General features: G+C 44.0%; 1 protein-coding gene across 1 annotated transcript in view; it reads right to left on the bottom strand.

Moving 5' to 3' along the window:
• emilin1b (elastin microfibril interfacer 1b) overlaps positions 1 to 11943 on the bottom strand; it is a 32996-nt gene extending 21053 nt beyond the window's left edge. Inside the window, exons 1-4 of the mRNA XM_011487152.4 lie at positions 11528 to 11943; positions 1122 to 1247; positions 825 to 1039; positions 502 to 743 (exon numbers count right to left, since the gene is read on the bottom strand). Of these exons, the coding sequence (XP_011485454.1) occupies positions 502 to 743; positions 825 to 1039; positions 1122 to 1247; positions 11528 to 11661 (717 nt within the window). The 5' untranslated portion in view covers positions 11662 to 11943. The remainder of the gene's footprint in view (positions 1 to 501; positions 744 to 824; positions 1040 to 1121; positions 1248 to 11527) is intronic.
• Between the last annotated feature and the right edge of the window lie 242 nt (positions 11944 to 12185).

Here is a 12185-nt window from a genome sequence, read left to right as displayed (position 1 = left end):
ACTACCTTGGTCTCCATTGTGCTAAGAGGTCCACTACCTTGGTCTCCATTGTGCTAACTTTAAATGCCTTTTAAAAACCCTGCAGTTTGCTTCATCAGGATTTCCACTAATTCCTTTAAATGACCACAAGTAATCCATACTTTCATATTTTCCTGCACAGATGAGCTAATTACCCAGCTGATGTTAAGTACGACCAGTTCACGTCTATGACACAACTCATCCTGGATATGTTTGTTTTAGGGACAGGAGGGAATATCGCGCTGACAAGAAAAAATATAGATCCATTCACCCGAATTTAGAACAACGTGCGTTATAAGGCCTTGATTTGGTCAAATTAGATTTAAGACCTTTAAAGACACCCTGGATACATGCAGCTCTCCAAAAATAAAAGGAACATAATTTTGTCATTCACAGTCTCAGCAGCAAAGTGCTTTTTTTGTTCAGACAATGCCAGAGGAAAGTGTTTTCTGTTTTCTCATGCGCAGCAGAAAACAGGCTCACCTGGGTGCGATTATCCAGCTGATCCAGTTTGGTTTGGATGCTATGAATGGTCTCCTCAATCTCAGGCTGAGCTGCATCTGCGGGGTTTCTCACACCTGAAGATCCTCCTGTGGAAGGCAGGTCTGGTTTGCTGGCCTCCTGCTGGAAGTGCCGGGTCATGGTGGACTGAAGGTCCTGCAGGTTCTTTGTCAGGCTCCTGATCTTTTCCTCCAGCTGCCTAATCTTCTCACTGTCCTGTTGTCCTGGGGGTGGGGTGGGGAGACCAGGCATGGTTAATTGGCTTCTTCTGAAAAGTCACTTTTCTGCAGAGCAGCTTCACTCACCACCGTGTCCTCCAGCCTGTCCAGACCCAGAACTGTTGTCCAAGTAGCCCCCGTGTTCATGTCCACCTCTTTGTCCAGGCTGATGTCTGCTGGTGGAGACCTCGGCTGGACCGTTGTTACAGTTTTCTCCACTGTAACCATGGCAACAGCGCCACTCCATGTCTGTCACCATTTTGTATGCCACCTTGTAGCGCGGTCTGATGTATGTGCGATAGCTGCATAGATGCAGACACCCAGCGTTAGCCGCCGCCCCCTCCCTACATAAAACCTGTCAGAGGGGTCAGTGAGAGCACTCACGCTACCACACGGCTGCACTGCCCCGCCCCCCAGCTGCAGGGATGATAATCCGGCTTCACATAGGTCTCCACGCCGTCTTCAACCACACAGCTCACCGTCTTTGTTGCCACGAACGCACACCAGTTCCTTTACAACACAAGAAACACAAACCGTTTTTAGGAGCTTTGATTGAAACCAGCTGACTAAAATGTACTCAACCCATTCATTTCAACTGGTAAACCTTTAGAGTCCAAGTCCATGTCTGAAGCCTTTGGCCATGGAATTGATTGATTGGTTTATTTCAGGCAATAAAAACAAAAATATTCAATAAAATAAAAAATACATGGATATATCAAAACTATTTAAGACATTAATTCATCGGTGGATTAAAAGATAGAGAATGAGGCTTTCTTCTTGACATTACAACTGCTCATAATCATAAATAAACATATTTAGAGTTATACATAAACACACACACCAAATGTAAGTATTGAGTAGTGTTTGATTAATTATTTAAATAATGAAAGCAAATCTCATATCTCTCAAATCTCTTTCCGCTCATAGCTCCTCATCTCTCAAAGCTCATCTGCTCCCTATTCACAAGTATTTGAATAAAGAAATAATCAGAAACACAATTTTGAGCTTAATTTCTTTCTGTTCGTCACCGTGTTCGTTGGAGTGGGTCTTTAAAAGAGTGGGAACTGAACCTGTGATCTTCCAATCCAATTACAGGGGATCCACTCTACCTCTGCACTATTGCCTCCCCAAACAAACACTGTGTTTACAACATCAACTCATTTGTTTTCACGATATGCCTAGCTTTTTGTGGTAGTGTGGGTAAAATAATGATAGCAATGACAAACTGTTTACACCAAAGGTTCAATATATGATTAAACTTCTTTGTAGAAATAAAAGCAGCAAAGTAAAAGTCTGGGAAAAAACTGACGTTTACTTTTGTTTTCTTGGAGATTCGGCACATGAACAGGCAAGGCGGGAAACCAAACCTGTCCGCTTTTGATCAGAGGTCGACCGCTTTACCTCTATACCACATGTGCAATGGGAGCTACTAGAACTTTCAATGAGAACAATTTACTCCCACAGAATGAGTTCTTTTAAGAAAGACAGCTGGAAAACCAACCATGTAAAATTCTGAAGAAGCCTTAGCACAGCCGGAGACATGCAGCAGGACGTGACGATGTTCAGCTCACATGTTTTCTTCATCAGACTGGCTCCTCTGTTTTGTCGTTCATCCTCCAGGATGGTCATTGTGACTCTGAAGGAGTGTGCTGTGTTTTGGCTGTGGTCCCTGCAAATACTCAGCGTCTGGAGCTGAGGTCATGTGCTGATGTCACCATTGTTGAGATGAATGCAGGTCTGTCAGCTCTGTTGCATCAGCAGCACTGAAACTGGGTTTAACTAAATATGAGGACTGAAGTGCTGACCAACCCAGAGAAGAGCAGCAGAAACACACTTCTTATCAACAATACCAGCATCTCCCTGAAACACAGTAATCAAGCAGCACAAGAGTAGAACGGTAATTTCCCAAAAATGTAAAAAGCTGTCTGATCTAACTGAGGGCCACTGCTCTTCAACAGTGATACAGAGTAGAACATTTCAACACAAAGTCATTTTATCACTTCCATATGGTCATTATTCCAAAGGCCAAGTTATCCACATGAGAATTGGAAGAAGGGTCGTATTTCTCCACTTTTAGCTTCTCTTCGATGCTTGTTGAAACCAAAGCAAAGTTTCTTCTCCTCACAAGTCAACCTTCACTGTTTCTCAAAAAGCTCCATATTTTTCCAACAGGGCACTTTGAACTTACCCTGCGAGGTGACTAGTTTTTTCAAGAATTTCTCAAATCGGGGGGGGGATCAGCCCTCAAGCTCCTCTTGTGGAACCAACTCCCTGCTTATGTCAGGAAACACACTCAGTCTTTAAGCGCCTACAAACCTCCTTTTAGCTAACATTTGCAGTTAGCGTTAGCCTCGGACACCCTACCGTTTAGTAACGCTACAGCAGGCCAAGGCTGCTGGGGGTCCCCACATGGCGTAAACCCTTCATCTTTCCACTGTCCCGACTCCTCCTCCTTCCCTGTTTTGGTGAAGACTCATTTATCCTGGATTCCTCGTTTTAAAACTGTTTTTCAACGGGTCTTCTTGACTTTTTTTTTAAAGTTGAAGACATCTGGCCTCTGATCCAAGAGGCTCTCACAGTTCATCTTTCAGCTAAGACAGCCTCCTCAATAGAAGGCAAACATCTTTAACATTTTAAAAGCCCTTTTTTGTGATCTTTCTCTGTTCCAACAGTCATGGCTCTCTCTGCTTCTTAAAATCCGTTGGTTTATTCCTCTCTGGGGTCACCAACGCAGTGGCCACGTGCGCACGGTCGCCTGCGGGAACCACTTGAAGCGCCCGCAAAGCCTTTAAAAATATCACAGGTCACAATGGAATTCAATACATTTTAAAAAGTTTCATTCATGTTTGGAACAAATTAGGAGTGCAAGGGATCACTACGGATCACTGGCAATGGTTGCGCACACACATACCGCGGAGTCAGTGACGTGCGGTGAGGTTGATGGCTGGTGAGGCACTGACTCCTCTGGAGTCTAATTTACAATGAAAGAACTAAATATTTCACCTTTCATCCAACGGCAGCTAACAGCTTATAAAATACACACACAAGAAAATATTTGTCCTACAGATAATATTTCTTTTATAGACATGAATAGAACACTCTTCTTGTGTATAAATTATTCATATGTGTACTATAAACAAATTAAAGTATACAGATGTGTTCAACACGCATTTGACCCTCAGTAACTATTTCTGGTATTTTTCCAACTTCAAATTCTGGTGCTTTAATCAGTGTTATAAAATGTTGTTTTGAAAATGATCATAAAAATAAAATAAATGATTTTACTTACATTTTTTATACTTAATCCAATGTTATTTTAAAAAACAAAAAATAAAAACCATGTTTGGCCTTACTTTTTGAGTCCGTGCGCAGATCCGTCGCCACAAAAAGCTCTATGATTTGTTGGAAAAGTCTTCCTTATTTTCCTTTATTTCATATGAGTTTCTCCCTCTCAATGGAGAAAGACGTCCTTAGTCTGTTCTACGGCACCAGTGTAGCTACAAAGCAGCTGTCAGCTCAGGTCTGCCCCCTGCTGGTGAGGCATACCTTACCTACCTCTTCTACGGGCCTATAGCAGGGCTTCCACCGCACTTCTCTGCTAACATTGAGCCCTGCCGTCAGACACGAGGCACAGTGCTTCAGATCCTCTCCCGGAGTTTATGCTCCGTCTGTGATCGCGCAACACTCAAATTCAGCAATTTTAACCTCAGAAACTGTGGAAAACGTGTTGAGTTGATTGAAAATGTATCTTTAACGCAGATCAGTGGAATATAAACTGTACTTACTTTACCTTTTCCTATTTTATCATGATTATGACAGGTGAGGCTGTGCCTCACTTGCCTCACCTGACCGCACGTCACTGCGGGGATTCCACCCTGCCCTCTTCGCACTACGCGCATAATTAATTTAAATCAAGTGCCCGTTCACACCGAACGCAATTCGCGTATCACATTTCCGTACAATCGCCAGTTTTAACATGAGTCAAAGTTGCTGCTTCACGTTTGTATAAAAATGGGGGTTAACCTGAAGCTCCTGTTACGTGGGAGGAGCTTACATTAAATGCTTTAGTCAACCTCATCACAGAGGCTGCGGTTGATGAGAGAACAGGTCTATTTAGCCACTGCTGCTCTGTAAAAAGTGGGAGGGGCTTATAGCAGCAGGGGACACAGTGAAAGACTGTAAAGTAGTAAATTCTGACATCCCTTGATCCTCCTACTCTTTAAAAATATATAAGTAAGTACTGCTATTTCTTATTATCATTACTTTTACTATACTGGTCTGTGGTTTTCTTTTTTGGGAAATGTGCAGTAAACAGGTCCTGTGTAGTCCTTTGGACTACTCAAACCCCCAAAAATAGCCCTTTTCCAGAAAGCTCTTCTTTTGTCTCATCTGTCCGCAGTATGTTTTCCCAGAGGGATCGTGGTTTGGTCACTTACATTTAGGCCGCATTTACACTGCAGGTCTTGATGCTCATATCCGATTTTCTGACTATATCCGATTTTTTTGACGACCCGCTTACATCATCTTTTAAAAGTGACCCGTATCTGAGTTTTGCATTTACACTATACAATGCTGAAACTATCAAACGTAGACGTTCTGAGGACTACGTAGCAGCATTTCCGCCTTCTGCGGACCTCTTTCGGACTTTTGGTTCGGACCTTGCCTCCGGTTGTCATGGAGGCAAGGCGGCGACGGAAGGAGGCGTTGCCTTGGGCGCTCCTGAGGGGGATGCACGGGGGAGTAAAAGGGAGGGCTGCTCGGCTCTCTCTGGGTTTTGAATGAGGAAGTGTTTGCAGACGTGCTGTAATAACAGTTTGATCCAAGTGTTGAACCTTTCCTGCGCGATGACTTCTCTTTTCCGACCGTGGTCAGAAACGCATGGGAGATTTCCTCGGGGTTCACTTTTCCGTTCTGAACCCTCAGCCTCCAGAGGGGGTTAAGAAAGACTCCAAAACTTTTAGGGGAGACACCTTATTTTTAATTTACGGTTCTCCAACACTCCCCCGCTCCGCGCTCACACCCACTCTCCTCTACTTACAAACACACACACACACGCATGCACGTGCGCGCTCACACACACACACGGTCCCCACCATACACGCCCCCCAAAGAAATAAACGGCTTCTAGCCTATTCCATAGCAACGGTGTCCCGCTTCATTAGTTACCGTTTGCGTCCGGACCGGACATAACAGCAGTTTGAGGCTGAGGCCTGAGGCTGAAAGGTAACACGCTGACAGCAAAATCAGCGCACAAAAAGCACCTTAACAAGTCATGTGATCTCAGTTGTTGGTGTCCTGAATTGACGTCACTGACGTACGACTCGCATTTACTGGGGAATATCCGATTTGTCTGCTTACATGGAACACGCAAATGCGTTTCCGATTTATTTCCACATATGAGAGAGGCCTGAGTCCGATCTGAGAAAATCAGAATCCATGCGCTTATGTCCTGCTTACACGTTCACCAATCATATCCGATCTGTGCCAAATGAGAGGAAAAAATCGGAATTGGGTCACTTGAACCATGCAGTGTAAAGGCGGCCTTAGTCAAACTCCAGTCTTGTTTTTTGATGCCTTTCTGTAAGCAGAGGAGTCTTACTAGCTCTCCTACCCTTAGTGGCTGCATGAGGTGTAATCAGGTTCAAACTGAACACAACATAGTACCAAACATGTCTCCATAGCTTGTGAACCCTAACCAACATTATGCTGTAATCTATGAGAGGGAAAGAGGACAGTACCGTACTTTAACATTAACACCTGTTCAAAAAAAAGAAAACAAATTTGATCTGTGTTTGTGCATGTCAGGGATAAAATTTAGGACAAATTGTGATTGGCAGATCCCACTATTCAAACGTCGCTCAAGAAAAGTGGAATTAGTGCATCTCTAAGATCAATTATTCCTCACTGCTAGCGTTTAGCTCAACACTTATCTGATTCCAATACAACGCATAAACACAAATGCACACTCATGCTCTCAAACAGAAGAGCACATCAGTGTGTGAGTGTGTGTTAATGGCTGAGCGGGACTGTAAAGCTATTTCAATCTTCCTAGAGGTAAAAAAGAAGCAGGCCGGGCATAAACCACTCACTCACACACACGCACACACACACACACCCACACATAGTCACACATCATTGTCATTAATATTGAACACTTGAAAGCTGAACACCGGACATACTGGGGAACATCACGCAGCGACAAAAGCAGAAATGGAACCAGCCACCTTAACAGCTGGGATTGGAGCGCTCTACCTGCTGGGCCACAGCTGTAAACACTGAGACAAAAGCTGCAGTTTCACAAACATCCAAACGCTGAAAGTGATATTTTCAGTTGTTTCTCCTGCCCTGCTGCTGTGTTGGAAATAAACATGACACGCCTTGCTCACTGCTCTCAACTGTTTCATGATGTTGTGAGAAAAGTGTGACTGCTGATTATCCGTCTCTCTGTTCATACAGAGGGTTTACCGTAGATTTGGTCCAAACAGCAGCAGATCTAGCCACGGGCCTTGTAGGCAACCGCCCAGAGCAACACAAACAGAAAAAAAACACATTTATTCCCAATCATCTAACATGGCACATCAAATGCCCCCTTGCAGGGCAGTTCCCCTGGTTTGGAGGTGGTGCAGGTGTTCTCACATTCAAAACTAAAGAAGAGCGGGGCTTGATTGATGTCTCCACCTCAAGGATTAGGATAGATTAGGATGCTCTAAAATTAGCATTACGTGAAACATTCTCTTCATTTATATTTTTACTTTTACTTTTTGATATCAAATTTCTCTTTAAATGTTTTTTGATAAGAAAATATAAGGCAGGAGAAGTGGGGCACTGTGCGTTTGACCCTATGGAGACAAAAAAACGTGCTAACCCATGAAATTACAGAAAAAAGGAAAAGAATTAGGAAAAAAAATGGGCCCGAAATAAAGGTATGTAAGTAGAGTTTGTAGTGTGGATGCGTTGAGGCGTTCACACTACTGACTTCTTGTTTCTTCCATAAAATTTTAAGACGTCCATAATTGCTCGACCCCTTCACCGGTGTCACTCATTCATCTTTCATGAGACTGGTGTTTGGAAGTTTTCATTTGTAACTCTATTTTTGACAATAGTAAACATGATGGGTGTAACGACTCATCGAGGACTTGATTTCTATTCCTACCATCCAACCAGAGGGATCTGATTGAGGCAGCTAATGTGACCATAGAGTTTGCTAGAACGTTCTAATAATGTTCCCCTTTGGATTCTTTGGACGTGGAAAAACAACAGTGGGCTGAACTTTATGAAATTGAAATTTGAATGGATTTTACATTAATTCTAGTTTACATGTTTGTTTGTACACATATTTAATTAACACTTGATTATCTTGCAAGAAATACAGGGAATCTGGAAAACTTCGCCAGTACTGTTCATTACCAGGTATTTCTCTCTTAGTCACTCTGGTTTTGATGTTCTGTTTTTCTTGGGATAAAGGTGCGTCCCGTTTCTCAGATGTAAGTTTTGATGCCGGTGTGACATGGTCTTTTGTAAACGACGTTGCATTTTTTGGGTTCAATCTTGTCTTTTGGATGTACCAAGAGTTGCCTGAGTTTTTTTTCATATGGTTTTACTGGAGTGCTGATGTGATGTTTTCTCATATGTTATTTCTCTGATGTATTGCAATGTGACCATTCCTTTGTTCTATGTCTTCTTTGTCTGTAACCGTATAAAAAACTCAGGCAACTCCTGGTCCATCAAAAAGAATGTGAAAAGGGAACAAGGAAAAGACCAATGAGAGCAAGACGACATCCGCATCACAAGAAAATGAAAAAAATGAAAAACCAGCAATAACAGACCACTGCAAGCAAGAAGACCATGTCATGGACTAGGAATAGGCCAAACTCCTTCGCACTGAAGAAAACAGACACCGCAGATGGATTATGGAGGCGGTGGAGATCCGAAATTGAGCCCACACTTCACATGACCCGGGATAAGGGGACCTTCCTGCTCTCTCATGCCTGGAGCAACATCCTCCAGCAGCAGCAAACGGACATCAAGGAGCAGAGTCACAGTCAACCGTTTTTATACAAGTCCCACACAACCATCTGATGATGACTCTGACAAATGATAATAATAATGGATTGGATTTATCTGCACTTTTCCAGACGCTCAAAGCGCTTCCATTGTGTCCATTATTTATTCACTCTTCATTCATACTTGGAGATGGTAGAGGCGTGGCTGCCAGTTCGCGCCTACGGTAGGTGAAGCAGGAAGCTTGGGCATCCAAAATCTTAAGATATTTTTCTGATTTTCATCGAGACCATAATAGATCGATCAGTCTTGTTTTTATTTTCCCCCTCTTGAATGAATGTGGGTCACAGAGACACGGAAGAAGCTGCAGAAAGCGGCTTTTGCAGCAGGTTGGATGGAGAGCGTACCGGGATGTGAATAAACCCAGACATGTAAACGTGATTACCGATGCTTTTGTGCTTTTTAAAATATATAAATCTTCTCTTTAAACATCTTCCGTGTATTCCATGCAATGTAATGAGACACACACAGACAGAATTTTGAAGGTATCTGCTGTGAATTTAACTATTGTTTACATCCGTGTTTATGAAGCTAGGAGCTAGGAGCTAAGTCCGGTACGCGAAGCAGCAATCCGTGTTTATGAATGAATTATGACGAAAATAATTATTTCCTTCGGACGAATTAATTAATTCGTGGGAACAGATATTAATTTGTGGGAACAAGATACTAATTTGTGGGAACGAGATATATTTTATTTTATCCATGTCAGGACACATAGAAGACCAAAAGACAATTCATCTAGATTGTGCTGTTTTTTAAGAGTAAACAACTGTATTACCCCCGTATTTGCTGGGTTTAGTGACCAGAGACACCCTTGAATGCGCTCAATACGAGAATACGGAGAATCCCGATCCCATCGGGGTCACCCATCTTCACTCCTCAAAAATCCTTCTAAAACATTTCTGATGCTTTGTCAAACATTTAACAAAGAACCTTGGAACATTGCTCAACATAAAGAACTTTTTATTCAGAGCAATAGACTGTACAATAGCATACTTTATAACGTACATAAGGAGTGTCACTGTCTCTCTGTGTCTTAAAACCAGGAGCCTGTGTTCCCTCTTTCATCAGTTAAGTGCGAGAGGGCATCTTCGTCCAGACAGAAATGTGAAGGGATCTGCTGTGAATCCAACTATTGTTCACATCTGTGTTTATGAAGCTAGGAGCTAAGTCCGGTGGGAGAAGCAGCAATCCGTGTTCATCCATCATTCATTCATCCAGAGGATTATCTTACTCAGCATATTCTACGGCCGCTTCTGAGTCAGCTGATGCCATTTCTCCATGCAGGGGAACAACATTCGGTTAAAGCGATTCAGGAACTGGTGGAACCAGCTGTGATTTTTCCCTAAAAAGTCGGCGGGGATGCCGATGGGCTGGCATGCCCTCCCCCTCAGAAATTCCCGCAGCACGTTTCTTGGATGCATACATCTCATACAGAGGTTTTGGTGATGAAGGGGAGTCACGTGACTGAAAAAAATATCTGCGAATGCATGAATGTTGAAATACGAATAAGCGGGGGAACACTGTAAATATATATAGGTGATTATATATTATATTTGGCACACTAAAGAACGATTTTTTTACTGCAATAGTTATTTTCACAGTTTAATTTCCAACCCAGAAGTAAGATGTCTCGATCTCTGAGGCTCCGCCTATAGAGGAGCCTCAGAGATCATGATGTCATCCTAGAACCAGCTTCGGCAGCATGTCTTCGTTTTTTTGTTTTTCCCCCGAAAACAAACAACCAAACTTCCACACAAACAATCCAAACTTTTGCAAATTTTGCAAAGATGGATGGGAATATTGGGCTCATAAAGGGAAAAAGTTTTGCCGATCACCGGTAGCTCTAAGTGTGTCTGTGTGTGTGTGTTAGTCTGGGGGCGGAGCTGGCAGTGCAGACTCTTCCTGGAAGGGGCTGTTCTCACTCGTCTACATCACAATGTGAGGACCCACTTGTATTTGTGCATTGGGAGGGGCTGGTGTTCAGAGAATGGATTTAAATACCACTTTGGTGTTTCTTTCATCGAGGAACTAAAATTATGATACACTTTAAAGCTCAAAAATTTGATTTGGCATGATATAGGCCCTTTAAACGGTTTGATCAAAGTCTTCCTTCCACTCAGCCTACAGGGGGCACTGCAACACTCACTGAGGGTTCAAACACACAAACTCAATGCAGTGATTCAGCCACAGTCTGCCCTAAATCAGACAGAAAGCTGCTGCTGACAGACGCAGAGGGATTCCATGCTGTGCCTGATGATGTCTGAACCAGGAGGATTCCTGAAGGGGTTAACACACACGCGCGCGCGCGCACACACAAACACACCACAGACACACGCACAACTATACAAGCACATCGACACGTGTAGGCACACACACTCCGAGAACACGCCTATACGAGCGCGCGCGCGCACGCACACACTTTAGCTGTCAGCTGTGCGTGCGTGTGTGTGAGAGAGAGAGACAGCGTCACAGCCTGAAATGGTCAAATCAGTTCAACTTGGTCAACAGAACTATGGAAACGATGACGTCACGGCGATGAAATCCTACATTATTGAGGTGATTTCTGCATATTCAGAGGAACCCAAGAAGAACGACGGGGTTTAACCCCCCCAGCAGAGCTTCGGGCGCGCTCACCAAAGTGAGCACGCGCACGCAGAAACTTTCGGGAAACCTTTTTCATTTATTCCAACACTGCATACCTTCTGTGCACGTGTCACACATCCTACCTGTGTCTGCTTGCTGCGCGTGCCCCATGCGCGTGTCCGCTGGTGTACAGGCTGTATGAGGATCTGAGTGGGAGCGTGCACGCGGCTTGTTTGAAGGTCCAGAGCACGAGCAGCACCAGCAGGGGTTGGGCCATCCCGGTCCGAGAACAGATCGATAATCAGTCCGATCGGGATCTTCTCATCGCCTCCTCAAGTCCGGCCGTCCCGCCGCCCCATGATCCGGATCCGGGACCACCGTGCTGAAGCCGAACCCTCTGCTGCTCCTGATGTCGTCTGTCCCGCTCTAATCCGTCTCCGCTTCGGTTCGGTTCGGTCTGGAGTGAGCCATCAGAAACAGAGAACAACAATGGGAAGGAAAAAGTTGCAACAGACTGAACCCACAGCAGCTGCCCCTCCTCTTCATCACCGCCCCTCCGAACTGTCCCCGCCCCTCCCGGAGGAGAAACCAGAGTAGCAGCCACACCTGGACCAGACCGAGCCTGGGATCCAAACACGTGGCTCTTAAAGGTCCAGTCCCCTTTCTGTCTCCTTAGAACAGAGCTCTCAGCGTGAAGCTGGAATGTTCTCTAAACTTCAGTTTCAGTGGAACATCTCATGAGTTTATGGATCCAACATGAGAAGATGTCATTGCATTTCATTAGGAAAGTGTTTTGTACCA

This window comes from Oryzias latipes, chromosome 3 (genome assembly GCF_053564925.1).
Source record: "Oryzias latipes strain Hd-rR chromosome 3, Olatipes_Hd-rR_3.1".
Lineage (NCBI taxonomy): Eukaryota > Metazoa > Chordata > Actinopteri > Beloniformes > Adrianichthyidae > Oryzias > Oryzias latipes.
This window is presented reverse-complemented; position numbering and strand designations above follow the sequence as displayed.